At 29.1% G+C, this 20157-nt stretch overlaps 1 protein-coding gene and 1 long non-coding RNA gene across 3 annotated transcripts in view; one reads left to right on the top strand and one right to left on the bottom strand.

Annotated features, from left to right (window-relative positions):
• LOC113559191 (band 4.1-like protein 4) overlaps positions 1-20119 on the top strand; it is a 143471-nt gene extending 123352 nt beyond the window's left edge. The window contains exons 13-22 of one of the 2 annotated variants that reach the window (XM_026964816.1): positions 1522-1633; positions 1731-1934; positions 5629-5955; positions 7361-7579; positions 9744-9881; positions 15991-16167; positions 17130-17228; positions 17642-18332; positions 18946-19033; positions 19158-20116. In XM_026964816.1, coding sequence (XP_026820617.1) covers positions 1522-1633; positions 1731-1934; positions 5629-5955; positions 7361-7579; positions 9744-9881; positions 15991-16167; positions 17130-17228; positions 17642-18332; positions 18946-19033; positions 19158-19159 — 2057 coding nt within the window. In that variant the 3' untranslated portion in view covers positions 19160-20116. Of the gene's footprint in view, positions 1-1521; positions 1634-1730; positions 1935-5628; positions 5956-7360; positions 7580-9743; positions 9882-15990; positions 16168-17129; positions 17229-17641; positions 18333-18945; positions 19034-19157 lie in introns of both variants that reach the window. The other variant, XM_026964818.1, reaches the window with a different exon arrangement.
• Positions 17093-17783, bottom strand: LOC113559193. Its single transcript, XR_003405892.1, has 2 exons — positions 17507-17783; positions 17093-17356 (listed from the first exon to the last, which is right to left on the bottom strand). It is a non-coding gene; the product is annotated as an uncharacterized LOC113559193 (long non-coding RNA).
• Positions 20120-20157: the final 38 nt, after the last annotated feature.

Here is a 20157-nt window from a genome sequence, read left to right as displayed (position 1 = left end):
ATATATTAATTTATATCATTTCAAATCATCATAGCCTTCAAATTCTAAAACTTATTATCATGATTAGCATATAAAGCACTGATTTTTATTTATACATTTCAATGGTATTTAAAAAATGATTAGCTTAACTACTTATAGTAAAAAGGTGTTTCGCATTTGCAAAAATAAAAATAGTTTGTATTACCACTGGTACTTCTTAGTTTAAAACATATAAGTACCTTTTTGAAAATATTGTTTTAAGACCTAAATATTTAAAATTTACTCAAGAATTCCAAAAATAAAAATTTGACTATAAAATAAATAATTGCACAAGATATAAAAATAAATGCATTATAAAATGAAAAAAATAAGGAGATGAGCATGCCTGTTGAGGCATTGAATAATCCTTTAATATTTATGTAGTACCTTTACGCGAACAACGAGGTCAACGGAGCTTGTTGAGGAAATAAAAACGATTGTCTGGCAACAAATCTCCTAGGAATTTATACTAAATGATCGTGCAATATATTATTATAATAGTATATAATATGTACAATGCATTGCGTCGCATAGAAAATAGTTATAATTAATAATTATACAATATGACATATCTATCTACTTATTTTAATTTTACTGTGGGTACCACAACGTATATAGTAACTAAAAGCGTACCGAGTGGACGGTCGGTTATTATAGTACGTAGTGGTATCATATATTATAATAATACAATATACTCGATCGAGACATGTATTGTATTCAATTGTAAACAAAAAGCATACTAGTTATAAAAGTGGTTACATGAAATTAAAATCGTAATATTCTCATTACTAGATTCAGATTTATTTTCAAACCCAATCTTTATAGTTTTTAAAATATGTTCAGCCATTTTTTCAATATTTAATAATAAAAATATGTATAATAGCTTATTCATGCCATAGAAAATTAAAGATTTATTAATAACCAAACATTATCCTTCTTTTAATCGTTTACTAAATAGAAAATAAAAATATAGTAAAATTTAATAAAAATAATTATAAAACAAAACAATAATAATTATCACAAGTTAAAATTCATATTCATTTTTTGTGGTTGAAAAAAAAAATAAGAGCCTAAGTCTTAAGCCTATTAATTCCTTAGGATAATCCGGCGCTGCTCATCACTGATAGTACCAAATAATAATTGTTTAGAATTATAACTATTATTATAACACAAATGACAAATATTCTAAATCATAGTAATTAAATAAATGCAAAAAAAAAAATACTATTGAAATTATTTGAATTAGAATGTGTTATTGAATTCAAAAAAATGACATATTATAAAAAATCGATGCATTTTTCTTTATCCCAAAGCTTATCCGAAACCACACATGTCCACTATAATAATGACAGAATCTTCGATTACGGTGTACATAAGGTATAAGGATATTCTATGCATGGGGGTATAATGATAATATAATAATATATTAGCGTTTCGACATTTGTATTATTGTCGTGACGAGTTTTTTAACTCAACGCATATTCTTATACTCTTTCCACACAGATCAAACTTTCGGAGATGAGTACAAGACCAGAGACGAACTGATGATGTCGTCATCGTTGAAACCGCAAGATAAGCTGAAAAACTGTTCCAACCCTCAACTGCCCGTCCACACGTACGTGAATTTAAAATTATTATAATATACGATAATGTGGCTGAATGTGCACGACGAATTGTTAAAATATTTAAGTTTGTCTGTTCCCTCGATATAGCATGTACGTGCCAAACCGGAGTGATTCTCCGAGAAGCACCAGAAGCGCGCCGTGGGGCGTTTGGTCAAGCGCCCCGACCAGGGGCCTGTACTCGAGTAGCTCGCCAAGAAGCGTTCGGTCCGGTCCGCATCAGATTATGCGTCACACTCGCCGGTCATCCAGCGTAGATAGTCAGAGCTCTAACGACTCAAGGTCGTGTCGCAAGTACGTGTTGTATATTATCATAAAATACAAATCAATACAATGGTTCCATTAACACTAACTTAACCAAACCCAACTACATTTATTTAGTTAATATTAGGGCTGGCGACATTGGAATATTAATACCGGTATAAAACGGTATATCAATATACCAGTAGTTATGATATTTAAAAATTTTATTCGATAACTCGGTATTTTAACTTATTTGGTACTTAAATATTCGTTTGCTTAATTTATAAATACTGATTTTTATTTTTTTTTATTATTATTCCGATGTTTTATGATATTTTTGATTATTGTTTAATTTGTTTTGATTATTTGATATTTTCGGTATAAAGGTTTATGTAACTATTTTCAATATACAGGTATACCATGATATTTTGGCAAACTAAAAATATCGTCATCCTTAGTTAGTACATAAACTTAAAGTCCTGAGTTAATTTGCAAACGTAAAATGACTTTTTATTTCTACTCACTATAATATAACGTTGGATCTGTATCAACATGTGTAAGGAAAATGCAGTGATTGATGTATCACAAAGGATCATACTGAAGTTGTTTCTGTTAGTACAGTGAACTCAGTGGAAACTCGATCACTGGTATTTTAGGATTTTGAGTTTGACCCGTAAGTCGTGATCTTAACCAAATAAATTAAGAAAAATCAACAATTATCATTTTCTATGATCTGTGCAACGATATAGTTACTTATAATTTATATTTGATATCGAAGAATATTTATCATACAATCTAACTCTGAATTAGGTATGTAGGTAATTCATACCTTCATTACTAATGAATATTTTTGTGCGTACAGAATTATTATTTCGTTTTGTATTAAATTATGAAATTTTAATAAGAGATGTCGGAAGTGTTGTAATATTTAAGGAAATGATAGATAATTATTTTCTTATTTTTACAGATATTTGTATTCTAAGTAGGAATAAGTAAAAGAAAATATTATTCATAGTATCAAACTCCAGTGTTTTTATAAATATTTATATAATATAGGTACCTCGTGTGGCTTATTTGTTATTACAGTACTGTAAACATTTTGACATAAAAAATCATATCTTTGACCATCACTATTTCTAACTCTGTTATATTCGTTTATTTTTTTTTTCGTACACATTTTATCATGATAATGTCGATACTGCTGCAACAATAAACACTGGCTGTTCGAGTTGCAGACGTTATTCACTGCAGTATTATATTCATTGTACGTCACTATATTTCAAAACAAAATGCATTTGTGTGCATTTGTTTGCCGGTTTTTCGAAGCACTTCCACGCGTAACTACGTATACAAAAGGCCTCGACGACTACGATGACCCTTCCCATTGTTTCTAGTTCTGCTTTCGTATCTTCACCTCTGCTCATCTCACCTCCAGGGGATACTTTCACCAGTCGTGATCAATATGTTATAACCATATATATGAATATAGAAGTCCAAACCGTATAAATTACTCCGCACTCGGACAGTGTATATTTGTATCTGCTGATATAAATAAACCCCTCACCCCCATCTTAGTCAAAATTATCAGTTACCACTACCAAGATCCACGTTCACGCATTGTTTATGCATCTCGGGTAAGCTCTTAAATATCGGCACATTGGTTTTCGTGGAACATAGTTTACAGAGGTGTTCGATAAAAGAAGCTTTATATGGAGACCGTTTTACTACCTTCGTCATAGTGTCGGTTCACGTTTTCACACGGACGTAACAAACGAAAATCACCCTTGACACGCATTGTTTACGTGCATCGATCGTAAAATAGTGTAATTCATACTACGCTGTAACACATACTTATTAGATTTTTATTTCGATTTTAAACTGTTTGAACCAACAAATAATTGAAATAAATCTTGATTAAATTTACAATTTTGAAAATTTGATAAAATCAGATAGTCTAATCACATACCCAATAATTAATTTATATTATGTGTTATTTTTAATTTTTGTTGGAATTTAAACCGATGACTGACGGGATCCTAAAGACATAAATATATATATATATTATTAAAACACATTCATTTAGACTAATGTACTACGTATAATGCGAATAAGATTAATCATTTGAATATTATGGTGATGCATAAGCTGTGCGTGTGTTCTAAATTATCAGTCATAGTTCAATGCGTTTTTATTATGACCAGTCGTAAAAAAGTGAAATTTTTAAAAGTAAATGATAGAAATTAATGATGTATACACACATTATATGACAAATGTTGGATGAACACGCTAAATTACTTTCAAAATTAAATGATTTAACGATGTGTTTAACGTAAACACCTTGGTAACATTTTCAAATTTTATTTTTTTCTCATCGCTTAATTTTAATTTATTTGTATTCAAAAACAAAATTTAACTTATATTATGTTGAAAAATAAAATATAATTATAATTTATCGTTTTCGATTAAATTTAATCTGTCAATAATCATATAATATGCTAATCTAAATAATACATAATATTATTTGCGAAATTGATTGAAACATAAGTTTAGTTTGATAATCCCTCTTAAGAATAATATGGGTGTTCGTAATATTATATAATTTAAATTAAATTTGATAAATTAATAAAGGAGTGTATTTCATAAATCATCTTTAACCTATAACGCCCGTTCGGTAATATGTAATGCTATTTTAATTTTTAGATATACATATACCATTACTCTAATGATTTACTCAAAAGTGTTCAGTACCTTTTATAAGAAAATTTCTAAGGATCTCAAATCCTAAGGAGATTATGTTCACGCTTAAGACTTTACAAACACAAAAATGCACAAACATATTATTATTTTAATGGGTAACGTGCACGTCGTATTTATGAAAACGGACCTCTTATAAATAAATTCATTGCGAGATTTAATAATGCATAGTTTAGTTTCATAATATTATATTATGTTAAAAAACTATAATATTGTGTGAGTATAAGAGTATAAGTCAATGACTTTACTATTTAATTTATTTTAAATACCGTATAAATAAAATCGTTGACCTATCACTATTATACAGTCAGTACATGCATAATAATATTGTGAACGATAAATATTAATTTATTTACACGTACACACTAAAACAATTAAAATAACTGAATTTATTTCAACGATTTGTATCGACGACAAAAGTATTATTGTAGTTAATTGATTTTTATGGATTTACACGTTTCAACAAGTCAATTTACACATCATACGGCGTATGTATTTTTTTATTTTTTTTTCCATCGAGTTTCTAATTGAGAACCAATATATTTAAAAAATATCTCATATAAGTATTTAATAAGAATAGATCAGTAATATATATAAATTATACGGATTTTATAATAATAAACAATAAATAAACAAATATGTTTTTATATAAGTTAGATGAGGACAACAGAAGAAGTTATCATCGTTGGAACATATTGATATAGTTTTATTTATTTTTAATTATAGTTTATAAAAATATTTAATAATATATTACTACAAATATTATTACTGTTTGTGCCGAATTGACGCCGCGTTCATTCCCCACGAATTTTAAATTGATTTTGATGTAAAATTTCGGTTTTCGAAATAGTATTTCAAAAATACTTTATAAGCAAACAAAAAAAAAAAAAAAATCCAAAACATCAAAATTGCATGGTCGCCTCGATAATGATTATAATTTATTTATAATAATAATAACACTAATTGTATACTTTCGATGGACCTTGTGCAGGCACAGACACCGCAACAATAGACGGTCATCAGATAACGAGAGTGAACAGTCAGGCCGGTCGGGCAAGTCACACCGGAAGCACAGACACCGGAGCCGGAAGTCTTCGGTAGGCGATGACCATGAACACAGGAGGCACAGGTATCAGCTTGTGGAGTCAGAGGGACAGTGGCGAGAAGTGCAGCGGAGGCAGGCTGAGGGTAGGTCTGCAATACAAAAGGCGTCTGTGGTTCGGCCTCGGTCGGGCTACGCGAATAGTGGGCTGGAGTCCGAGAGCGAGATTTCTCACCATTCGTCGTCGTACCGGAGACGGAAACATCGGAAACACAGGTAATAACACTAATAATGATAATGATGATGACAATTGTGTTTCGTTTTTATTACTCCGTAGAAGAGTTAATACAATATTTAGTGTAATATTATTATTTCACATTTTATTTCTATGTATTTGAATTTTATTGTAATATTGACTACATGTTTTTTTTCTGGAAATTTTGGGGGTAGGTTAAGAATTTAAAATGATCACTGATAATCCTATGGGTTTGAAAATGAATTAGTATTTTTAGATTGCTGTTGTCAATACTACTTGTATTTATTGGCAAATAAAAATATGTAACGTTATATAGACAAAGGTTTTAAACATCTTACAATAATTTATTCAATGATATGTACCTATTGTTATTCTATGTTATAAAAATAACAATCAAAGGGGGTACATTTGATCGTTGTTTTATCCATTGACAATCGCTATTGACATTAATAACGATTTAAAAATAATTTTTATCTACCCAAATTAAAAGATCGATTAGATAGGCGTTAATTACTAATTAAAAATTTGTAAACCTAATCATTATATGGTTATTAATCATATTTCCTGGAAGGGAAGCAATGATAAATAATATTAATATAATATTAACGAGAAAAATATAAAGAAATATGAATGTTTGAAAAAAATACTTCAAACTTAGTTTCATAAAATGTGATTTCCGAGCACATATATGTACATCAAACAGTTTTTATTGCATTGTATTCACTGTCATTATGACAACAAGGTAGTGTTTGTTGGGTTGCCTCGTATATAGGTATCGTATTTACCATAGACATAATGGCCGGTGGCTGGATCCCAAATATATTGTAGGTATAATAATATACTCCTTGAGCTTCCGGTTTCCGGGTCGGCAGCTTCACCTCTCTTCAACGTTCAATTACTCACCACAACGTCGGAAGTCATGTGAACGGAGGTATGGTGATTATAATATAGCTGCGCGGTCGACCGCAAGTCGGAAAGGGATATCGTACAAAACTAGCCGTTTTACGTTAACGTGTATAGCATTTGATCCGACTGCAGCGTTTGCATTAAAATGTCATCGAATACATTTCTAGACAAATTGTTCGTTGTTTAAAATATATCTATTATCTATATAGCAATTCGATTATCATACTATTACTACCTATGTCAAATTTCCAACTAATATTTTACGATAATCGTAAACGTATTATACATAGTGAAAATAATTATCATTGATATTTAGTTTAATTTTTCGGCAAAGATGGTTATAACCGTATACTAATCCGAAATGAGTATATTAATTCACTTGACGTGAACACTGTTCAATAAAGATAAAAAAAAAACACAATTATGATAGTGTGTATGTTACCTACACTTACATTGCAGTCCCCGCTAATGTATACGGTGTTTGAAATAAATCGATGATTGATTGATGATTTTACGCAGATCGCGATCCAGATCGCCGTCAGAGAGTAACAGCAAGACGCGTCTGCCAGAGGAGCTAAAAAAGCATTTGGAGTTCGAACTGGTCGAAACGGATGGTATGACAGAAGAACAGTTGCGAGAAATACCGTATACGGCGGTGAAGACATCTCTGAAGACCAATAATTCGTCGCCACCCCTGTCGTCCAAACGGAAAACCTATTCGTCTCGGAGAGCCAAAAGGTCGGTATAAAATTCTGTTTATAACTTTACATAATACATTATGTATTGTTAGAATGAAAAAAATCACCGTAGATGTTGTTTTTCGTTTTCTTCCCTTAATTATCTATATTATGCACACTGTTAGCACACTTGCCTAGTCCTTGAATGCACGGCGATCGTCTATTGTGATAATATAGTATAACCGTACACGATAACTATAGTAGCGAACACTTATTTCCGTGTCATGGGTGTTGAACATGTTTTTTTAAAGACATAGTAATATAATAATAATAATGATAGATATTTATTAAATTAAAATAAAATAATAAAATAAATATGGAACACCCAGAAAAACAATAATTTAAATAAATTAAGAACAAATTAAACATTAATATCCAAATTATAAATAAAAGTTCTTAGCTTAAAACAGAAAATAAAAATAAAAATTGAGAATTTTATTACAAATCGACACACTGGACTAATTGTGAAGTAATTGTTCTTAGAATGAGAGATTGCAAAAGGTTAGTTAATTCTGAGGAGTTAAAAGAGGGTACCTCAAGACCATTTTTTTTTAATAACTTAGAACCATAGATAACACGATTCAAGATTTTATGCATAAAAGTTACATAAACAATTACCCGTCTTGATTTTAGCGATTTTAAGGCCGCTAAGTTCGCAATATCACCAGTACTATGAAAAGGATAATTAGTTTTATATACCTAAGCATAAAAATGCAAAACATTGTTTAAATATTTTCTAATTTCATAGTTAAACCAGAGTGATTATGATTTCACAAAACCGTACTATATTCAAGTAATTATCTTACTAGTGAACAGTACAATATCTTCATACATAAAACATCATTTAACTCATAGCAGGTGTGTTTAATGAACCCTAAAAAACGTAGACTTTACATAGACGTACCATAAATTGAATTAAACGATAAATCGGCTGACAGGGTAATACCTAGATATCGAACTTGACTGACAGATTTTAAAGACGTGCCGTCAATAAAATACCCACAATCAATACGAGATCTAAAACGGTTAAAGGAAATGTAAACGCATTCAGGGGTTTATGCATAATTTATCTACCATTAAAATACTAAGAATATGGGGATGATAAAAAATGTGCAAATTATAATTACCATAAGCGTCCATCCCAGTTGAAGTAATCGACTAATAGTGTTCAATATTTAAATACCTTTCTCAGTTTAAAATAACATTTATTTATGTACTATCCGATGAAGTATTTCAAACATGATTTTGAAGTCATAAATGTTATATTTTCATATCTCCTAAATTTTATTTTGATTTTCTGTACCAATTAATACACACAATTTCCCTATTAATGTAAAATGTCTAAATTAATCAGTCACTTAGAATTATTTTAACCATATAATTACATGGCGCTTGTTAAAATAATTGCGGTACAACTAAGTAGCTAGTTTATTTTATATTTATATATACTAAACTATTTGAAGTACTATGTATAGTTACCGGGAAAAAAAGTCATTGAAAAAAAAAATACTAAAAATAGATAATTTTATAAATTTTATATTAATACCCTAAATCAAATAAAATAACTAATAATAATAGTTTTTAATTAAACATAGATATTTAAATTTCATTAAAATTACTATTTATAAATAATGTTGCTTGTAATAATTAACAGGTATTGATACGCTAAACAAAATTTTTAACATTTTAACACAAATAGTAAATCAATAAAGGTACAAGGAAATAGATCTTTAATAAATAAATATTTTTAAATTTGTTCAATATCATTTACCATTGGATAAAACAGTAAATAATATATTTAAATAAAAATATGTTTTGAACTATTGTTATTACATTTAGTATTTTTATTTATTGTTTTAGTATCTATCATTATTACAATACACTAAAAATTAATTATAATTTTTCACTGATTTTTTTCCGAATACTTTTTCTCCGGCATTCATGGAGGTTTTCTCGAAGCAATTAATAATTAATTATTACACTACTATCAAACAATTTAAAACACGATAATGCTTTAACGTACTCATAATTTATATTATAATATATAACAATAGGTAGTTTATTAACACAAACTATGTTAAATCGTATATATCGGTCACATAATTATTATTTGTTTGTTTTTTTTTTTGTCGTTTGTTGCATGTCGTCTGCCGTATCGTATATAGTTGTTCGTTAAAAGACTCGACAGTGCCAGAAGCCGGTGATAGTCCTCCACCGCCGTATAGCGAAGGCCCAACGGATAAATGCACGGTCGCTGTCGCCGTCTCCATGCCCAGTTCGAAAAGCGCTAATCAGTTACCAAGGTACGAAGAGCTAAAGCCTCTTACAAACGGATTTTTCATTTAGCGTACGCTGCCACGCACTGATAATAATACACATATATATATATATATATATTAGAATATGATCATACTTACGATGAACTTGTAAATTATTTTAATTCATCAAAACATTATATATACTTATACAGTGTTATCATATGATATTTTTAAGTGCCTATAATAAGTATAATAGTAATAATTATGATAGTGATTTAACGATTGGTATAATGATACGGAGGCAGTATTATATTATGTCGTTCAGTACAGTAATATAAAATACCTTGTATAGTATGGGTATACGATATTATTATATTTTAGTTAATTACAACACGTCCACAATGATTTTAATTAACGGAGCTTCGGTGAACATGAAAGCACGTCGTTTATTTATTTTTTTTTTTGTACCCAATGATATTAAAATATCGTAAAGTTAATTGAATTCTGTATAATATTATTTATTAGGTATTATTATGTTTGTATGCATAAAAAAAAAAATCAATTTTTAGATAGCGAGAAAAACGAGAAATGTATTTTAAATGCAATTAAAAAATAAAAAAAAAATGTATAATATTATAATTTATTCCCGGGAGGTAGTAGGACTCACTCTTGAAAATTATTGTGACACGGAGTAATTATTTTGTTTCAAATGCGATTATAATCTGAAAATAAAATGTTCGATATTCTAAGAAAAAAAGGTGTCTTAAGCAGAATGAAAGAAAAAACACCATTGCGTCTGGGTATGACCACTGCGAGTCGTAAAGTACTACGCCATCCCGATATAGAAACGTTCAATTTATTTTATAACATAAAACCACTGTAATCGGCGTAACCGAAAATGCGTCGTTGACCGGCTCCGCTGACTATCGTCGAATACTCGAATCAGATTTTAAGTTTGTTTTTATATTCGATGAAATGGCTTCATTGGTTTTGGTTTGAAAACATCGAATTTCGGGTATAAAAAATATTATCAACCAAACTGACAAACCGTCCATCGATTTCAACAATAATCGGCGCCACGACGCACTTGTCCAACACGATGACATTCTTAACACGTAGAATCGTAAATAATATTTCAAGATCATCATTTTAGTCGGTCAATAACATGTTTTCGTATCAGACCTTAATTTTTTATTTAGGTTTTCATGAATATTTAGTGTAATTTATTAATGTTTAAAGCCATACATCGATCAATAGTTGTAAGTTTACATAACACCTATACAAGTTTATGACACGGATATAATAGCTGATTTGTTATTTCTCTGTTCTCGGTTAGGTTGGCCTGTAGCCGTGCCAAAATATTAATGTGTGATTTGTTAGTTACCCCATTTTTAATTACCTCTACAAATTACATTAACCTTTTTTATTTATTTTTTTTTTTTTAAAGGCATGGAATTTAAAAATATACGATTGCCAAAATACCGTTTTTTCAAATTTTCTGTTAATCCGTTTTTATAATCAATATAAATTATTCTAATGTACAATGAGTTATAATGATTAAAATCGAATAGATATTTATATTTTAAACACATTAAATCCATTTTATTGGCCTTTTAAAATGTACAGTAAACTAAAACATTTTATCTCCATTTATTGTACGACAATTATTATTGTACGTTTTGAATTAACTATTTTAATTCTTCTATTTCTATAAGTACCTACTTGAAACATATACTTTAGTACGTTCTCATCTAATACTGGGAAAAGTCTAACCTAATCTGTTTCGATTGTTTTAATACCATTTTTATACATAGAAAATGTTCAGTTTGAATTAACTAGTAATTTTTAAATAATGATTTTACTAGATAATATTAATAGTAGTACTTGTAACCTATCCTTACGTCACCAATTTATTAACTTTTTCATTTTTTCTATAAATATACATATTCTGTTTAACACAATTTAGTAAATTTTAGTAGTAAAACATTTTAGATATCCTTTAACTGTGAACTTTATGAATTTGATCAAAATTTTGGTCTCAGTTGACATGACTAGAGAATTTTATTTGAATTTGGTAAAATTAATAATTTATATCCATAAATATATCCACAAAATAATTCACGAATAATTTTTATTGAAAAAACTTAAATTAAAAATTCTGAATTTGGGTGGTTAGCTGCACATGGCTTTAATATCAACTTGTATGAGTATATTTGTCTTTTGTGTTATCATAGTGTTTCATGCACAAAGTCGGTTCTTATAGCAATCCTCATTATCGTACAAAATATTATAAGACGTAATTATAATTTTTCATTTCAATTGTATTCGGTTGGCAACGGTACGGGAAAGATTGTACTATAGTTAAAACACAACGTATTGTAATACAATTTTGTGAAATAAATAATTTTCGTTCGTTAAATTGGCTCCGCAGCAGCATTTTTTTTAATAAACCAATTGGTAGGTACACAAACCGATAACAACAAACAGAGAGCCTTATTATAATCTCGTTTTAAGGTTTAGCATCATATTATAATTATATTATTATTTTGTTGTACAGTATGAAAATATAATAATACTTCCTATTGTGCAGTGCCCGCTACAAAATTTGTTGCCATGGTTACAGCACGTGAACGATTGTTTATTCCACAAGACAGATTTTTTTTTTAGTTCGGATGGATAGGCATTTTTTGTCATTCACGCGAAATAATCATTGTGGTCTATATTATATTACGTTATAAATATTCGAACACGTTAATTCAATATTATTGTAAAAACATCAACAACGTAACGTCCAAAAATCAATAAATATTTTATCATTTCAAATATAATATTATGTAGTATTATCAACATAAATAAATTACGTACGATAAACGTGCGGCCGTGAGCCGTAGTGAAATGTATTTATACCTTATTATACCCTAACGCGTGTTTACGTGTAATGATCACAGCTAAATCAATACCCGAGTAAGGCCAAAAACGGTATAAATACAAACACAAAATAATATGTATTGCATAGTCAATATGTTTATTTATTTTATGTAATTTATTATTATAAAAACTATGTACATACAAATGAAATAGATATGCGTTCTGTTGTAGTTTTCGGCAATATATACATTTATAAATTTATAATGATTTTCTATTTTTTCATAATACAACATACTCTACTTTGCTAAATTTTTGCTCAATATTATTAATAGTTTTTTTTTTTTAATTATTTGAAAAATTGAGAATAAAAGTCGAAATTTTTGAATTATTCAAAAATATACAAACGACTTTTTTTTATTTTTTATTAAAAAAAAAATTAAATGTCATTCATCAATTTGTAATTTTTATTTGTCTGATTTAATCAAGCTGAATTTAAAAATATTGATTTTTTAAGTGATAAGTACTTATAGGGTGATGTGGGACATTTGGAGAACAATATACACATATATTTTACAAGATTTTATCTAATAACTGTTAGGGGGGCTAGTGATAATATTTCACATGGCCAGTTTTGGATAAAAATAAATTATATTATGATTAATCAGCAATTGAATAATTTTGAAAGATTATATATTTAATACAGTAAAAACTCTATATAACGTAAATATTACATTATAATGGTTAGTTTGATTTATAACCTATTATATAATTCTTAACACCCTCTTTATTACAAAATATCTATACAGCGAAAGAAATCTCTTGGTACCTTCAAATTCGTTGTAGAGAGTTTTCAGTGTTTTCACTGTATTTAAAAACGACAGATTTCATTAATAAAATATTAATTTAAAAAATATCATAGAATTAAACATTGTGCATAGATATTATTTGTTGTGTATGTGTAACTGACACAGATATATTTTAACTATGCAATTTTAACCAATAAAAAGATAATTAAATTCAATTATTTTCTCTTATTAATTATTTCAATAATATGTTTAAAATCATTGGGTTATTCACAAAATGTTTATATTGAGGTATTTTAGTGTACATATTATAAACTTTAAACATTTTTACCATTTAGTGTTTTAGTGAATTGTCTGTGTATTAATATTATACTCGTGAATAATCGTTACCGATCGGTCTCTAGTAATAAAGCAAATACAATAAAAGAAAAAAATATTTTTCTGGATTAAAAAAACCGATTAAATACTCAAGTTTATGAAGTTAACGATAGCAAATAGGAATCGATTAAGGCTACAACTAAGTACATAATTAAGTATGCAAATCGTTTTTTTAAATTTTAATTACTGCAATAGATTATACTTGTAGTAAATAAACTTTTTACGTTTTTCTTTCTTTTCGTAATGTATAAACTGAGAGAAACAAACTTTTACATACAACAACACGCGCAGCATTAAAAGTTGAGAAACTTTTTTTATACTGTTCAAAATAATATAACTTGTCACTTTATATAATCATTGGTTATATTTTTCGTTGAGTTTAAAATTAATCATTAGGGTTTCTGTGGCTGCATTGATATTGAATAATTTAATATGTGGTGGTAAAATTCATCTTTTATATAATATAATTAATATATATTCTGCGCACATTATTATAAGTACCCTCTCTTAAAGACGAGACACGTTTTATTTTTTACGCTTAAATAATTTCTCGTATAATAAAAATATTTAAGAGAAACTTTTAATATTGTATTGATTTTTTTCTCACGGCTCGTCAGAAACTTATGAAGTCAGAAAATCGTCAATCATAACGATAACTTTTTATTTAGTGTATATCATTATATTATGTATAGGTATTATAATAATCAGTATCAAAACTTTAATGCTAAATGCATTTTTTTATGGTAGGTAGTCTCGTACAATATTTACACAGTTTAAAATTCAACGCATGTAGCACAGAATCTTATAAAAATCGTGTATTTTATTTTTGGTTTTTTCGACATTTTCGTCTTTTGTGATTTTAAGTGCATATTAATATTGTACATCAAAAATCAGTTTGAGATGGTGAGAAAAAGTGGTTTAGTTTCAAATTATTAACTTAATAAACTTTTTTTCTGTATTCATCTATCCACACAATTTGTTAATAATCGTTATATATTTTTAAAATTGATTAAACATAATTGGTCAATCTGTGATATTTATATTACCATCAATATTAGGTACATTCATTTAAATTGGATGCTTTTCGTGCGTGTCTTATTATAGGCTTGTTTAATAAGTAAAAAATAGGTAATTTTTTAAAGAAATTAAAATATCAGTATTCTTTAAGTCCATGGCTCTAACATTTTTTAATTTAAATAATGCTATGATATATTATTATGTTCGGTAAAATAAAAAAAAATTATAATTTTCTTCCGATTTTTCTAAAACATGTACAAAATATTTTATGTACATCTACAATAATTTTTACAATTTGCGAAAACGATATTCAACGAGTTTACTATGAAAGGTGAAGTTGTGTTGTTTACTACGAGATTTGCTTCGGTTAAAAAAAAAAAAATACTAAAATTCGTTATATTTACCACTTTGGCTGATTGTGGAATTAACGGGTAAGTCTAATGGGGTGAAAATAAAAACTCAAAACGATTCGTGTAAATTTATTCGGCGAAAGAGACTTTAAGAATATATAAAAAAAAAAAAAACGTAAACCAGTGTATATAGTAATATTGTAAATCTGTATACATAATATAATATTATTTGTGGCACAGTTTTTTCGACTATCACGTGCTCTGCGGCTCCATGGTTTCCATTTAATCCACCTAAAACAAAATAATCGTGAAAATTAGTCGATAAGTGGACGCCTCGCCTATGATCTCTTCACCTTCCAAACGTACAATGTTAGAAATTTCCATTTCTCATAATTATTTTCGTGCTGTAAACTTTACGTTAGTGCCTTACAATATTTTGATTACTTTTAAGCTAGTCTAGATCGTTTTTATAATATTGTACATATTCATGTATTACTTGAAATTTGAAATATATCGTAAAACACGACGTACAATTACAGATAATGCTTTTACTATAATTGTGAGTTCAATAATTGTTCAATAATATATACTGACGATAAATTGATTCAGCTGATCGTAAATTTTAAATTTGAATCAATGTACGTTTGTAAGACGGAGACGCAAGCTCCGGTGAAGTGTCTTCTCGGCGACAGTGAATAAATTCGTCTGTCACTTATCTATTGTTATATTTGTTTACAGGTCGCAACAATCCAACCAAAGTGGACTGACAACGACGACGAGGACAACTGCTGACCCCAACTACAGGGCTACGGGCTCTGCGCTATACGCCAACCCATCATCATTGCATGTGGGTTCGGCAAACAGCTATCGTCATTCTAGTCAAGACCAACGGAACCTCATGAACCATTCCCGGTGGTGAGAATAATAATAATAATAATAATACAAATAAAAATAATAAGTAAATACTATCCTACTTTGATTACGACATTGATGTTAAAGAATTATAAAACTAGTCCTTATATAGTCGAAAACTATATGTTAAGAACTATTCATATAGCTGTATTCGGATACAATATAATGTTGTGTTTTTTGTCGACTTAAATTTTTTTAATTTAGGATATACCATATTATTATACAATTAATAATTGTCAATAATATTATTGGTTCGTTATCTGATTTTTCAAAAAATAAAAAGTATTTTATATTATATTAATTATTCATACTATTATACTAAATATTGGGAAGCTTATTGAGTGTAATTAAAGTTATCCTTAAGTTTTTATTTTTTTCACTACATTTTTGTCGGTGTTTTCAAAATTGTTAACTTTTTGTGTGACCTAATTTATTTCTGTTATTTAGAATAAACCATTAAAAACACGATTTTTTAGAAATCTATTAGTTTCGAATGATTATATTTTTATGACAAACAAAACTTTTTATTACATGAAAAAATAATAAACCTCATAAATTTAATAACAAGATAATTAAATAAAGTCTTTATTTCAAAAATATATAGTAACTAGGGAACTGAGCACGCTTGAAAAGTGATATCCCCTGTTTGATAAATACGGCCTAACAATAAGTAATAGTTATTCTTTTTTTAAGAACGAACAGTGGTCTTTATTTTTCATATTTACAACTTAAAAACTATCTACGCCATATTATTGTTGGTTGCTTATTATATCTCAAACATCTTTATGTTTTTATGCTTTAATAGCTGCGTGTACATTTTTAGATGGGTAGGTCCTAAAATCGAATCTAGACGTTATTGTTATTATTAAAAACCATTTGTAGTCAGATATCGAAATACGTTTCACCGAGTGAACGTTAAAAAGTAGAATATTTTTTAAAATACGTTTATTGATGTCTTGTTATAGGTTACACGATCTCGAGCAGAAAGACAATGCGCACAATAGGAGGGCGGAAAATCTGATGCGAGACTTCCCTTACAATTCAGCCAGGTCGTCGACAAATGGGTGAGTTAATAATATTAATTTTATTTTAAATAATAATAATAATAATAATAAAGCAATCTCGGTAATCCAACTGCGTTTCTGCATTTTTACGATTTAATAACGGCTTATGAACAATAATAAATCTGCAACTGAAAATGACAACAAACCAAAATTGTTAAATACCTATTAAAATATATTAATGTAAAGACATCGAGATACTCAACAAGTTGACGGTTTGTTTACCATAGTTTATCATCATGATATATATTCATAATTACAACGACCCTAACAGACATTACCTACTCATTTAAATAATATTATGGAGACTTGGCTGAGTGATAGTAAAACGAGATGAACATTGTGTTGTGACATCGACATAATAATTTACATATTTTTCCCAACACTGTCTGACCGTGTTTTTCCATTCACCACAGCAATGGCACCGAACGACCCTCTCAGAACGGTACCAAGTCGACGCCACCGCCGTGGTCTAGTCAAGAAATTCGCGGCACTCTCGGTGGCGGTAGTGTTCCTTGGCAGTGCGTTCCGGACCACGTATACCCAGTTAGTAGCTACGGGCCTCCCAAAAACATTAACCAGGCGGCATACCAGAACCGGAGCAACAACAACCCGGAAACGTGTGCGACACCGGCGGTGGTCGACACCAACAGGAATAGCTCGATGACGACGACAACCGACGACGGTAAGACCACAGCCTCTTCCGCATCGCCTGCAGTTGGGCAGTCGATCAAGTCCAGTAAGTCTTTCGAGAGCGGCGTACTAGGGCAGCACGCCAACACGCCCAATGGCGTTATTCCGTGGCCGGGTGATAGGGGCAAACCCAGAGTGTCACACCAGTGGGACCATCACAACGGTACGCCGTCGTCGCCACATCACAACAATCTTCACCATCAGCAGCAGCAGCATCACCAACAACAGCAGCAGCATCACCACCAACTACATCAACAGCAGCAAAATCACCAACAACAGCAACACAACGGGTCGTCTCCGTACAGTGGTAGCGGTGGTGGTGGTGGTGAAATCCTATACCTCGGGAACAGATCCTCGGGGATACGCACTTCTTCCAGAGGCGGTCCGACGTACTTTTCACCACAACACAACCACGTGAGTCTGCACTCGAGTTTCGATTAATTAGAATTATGACGTCTAAAATTTCCCAATTCAGAAGTATTCTCAGCTTCACGACAACGGTCAACAATTTCCATCGCCTAGTTTTTTTTTTTTTTTTATGAAATTGTTGATTTGTTTGAATACTGATTTCCGATAATTAAGTATAAGTATTTTATAAACGTTTTCGGCATTTATAAGGACTATCCTGAAATTATTAATTATAAAAATATATTAATCACAAGAGTTCCTTTTCAATCTTTTACTTAAATAATTTATTGTTGTACAGTAAATTGATAGTTATTGCTTACATTATTTCGATAATTATTGTGTTTAAAACAAATGTTTTTTTTTTTTTTTTTTAATATACATAATAATAGTTCTATCGAATATTTAAATAGAATACTACAATAGTATTATAATATGGTAAAAGATCCAAATATTCAAAAATATGGTCTTAATGGATAGAAACTGTTGAAATTCCAAAAATATTATAGAAACTGACTGAGTAAAACTGTGCTTAAAAATCATGATTTATGTAAAGATATTTATATGGTTCAATCAAATATTCTCGTTGAATATAATATTAAACCCATTTATATAATTTTAGGTCGATAGACTTTCAAACTCGGAGCTGAGGTCGTCGGCCAGTCTCGAAGAGATCCTTTCTCCAATCCTGCAAAGCAAACTGACCACGTGTGAGTATTTTTCTGTTATATTCTGTGAAACATAAAATCGAAAAAAGCACTACTCATACGATCTATTATGGGTATTATACAAAGCAGTAATAATAATATATTGATTTTATTTTTTTCTCAACAGAATCTCGCGGGGACGCAAACTAAGATGATGTATCGATACGATATTATTATCATCGTAATGAATTCTGATTGAAATCCAAGCCCTGAAACATCGATTAATCGGTCGCCAATAATTGAAAGACAACACTCCAAGCCGGCTACTTTTTACGTGTATATATATTTATTATTTATCATAATGTTTTTCAGTTATATGATGCAAGCGCGCACTCACGCACGTACACATAAGCCATATTATATTACATTTATATATTATACAAACGTGTACAGTGTAAAAAGAAAACGATTTATCTCATCACTACGTATATACCTACAGTATACGTATATATATATAAATTATATATATAATCTACACATATTTTAGGGAAACTTTTTGGAGAATAATATAATATATCTATAAACACGAGCGCGAGTTTTCTTCTTTTCCGTTATTATTATTATTATTTATTCTTTTCACTTTTGAGAGAAACCGTCAAAGGGCGTCGATAAGTCTGAGTTTTATTAAATATTTTTTTTTTTTTTTATGATCCCTATTTTCTTATCCTTCTCTTATTCTTTTTTTCGATATTCTCGTCGTATTCTCTGCTTTCCCATTCGTATTTTATATTATTATTATTATTATTATTATTATTATTATTATAATCGTTTGTCGTGTCTCTGTCGCGCTCGTCGGGTTAATAAAAATATAGTACTATACCAAAGCTCAATATTATGATCAACACATGTGTTCCGCGCATATTATTATATATACATTATTACATTTATTATTATTATTAATTATTACTACTTATTATTAGTTGTGTACGACGCGTGTCTTGTAAGTACGTATTATTCAATTCAACGACAATGTGTATATTATTTTTTATTATACTGCATATTGTACTACCGTATTTTATATTACTATTATATTGAAAAACTGTGTTTTCACGCGTGAGGCTGTACTTCTATTCATTTTTGTTTATTAATATTTTGTTTACAAAAATAAAACGATTACAATAACTTTT

Source organism: Rhopalosiphum maidis, chromosome 1 (assembly GCF_003676215.2).
Source record: "Rhopalosiphum maidis isolate BTI-1 chromosome 1, ASM367621v3, whole genome shotgun sequence".
Classification (NCBI taxonomy): domain Eukaryota; kingdom Metazoa; phylum Arthropoda; class Insecta; order Hemiptera; family Aphididae; genus Rhopalosiphum; species Rhopalosiphum maidis.
The sequence above is the reverse complement of the archived record's forward strand: the minus strand, read 5'-3'. Positions and strand labels throughout refer to the sequence as shown.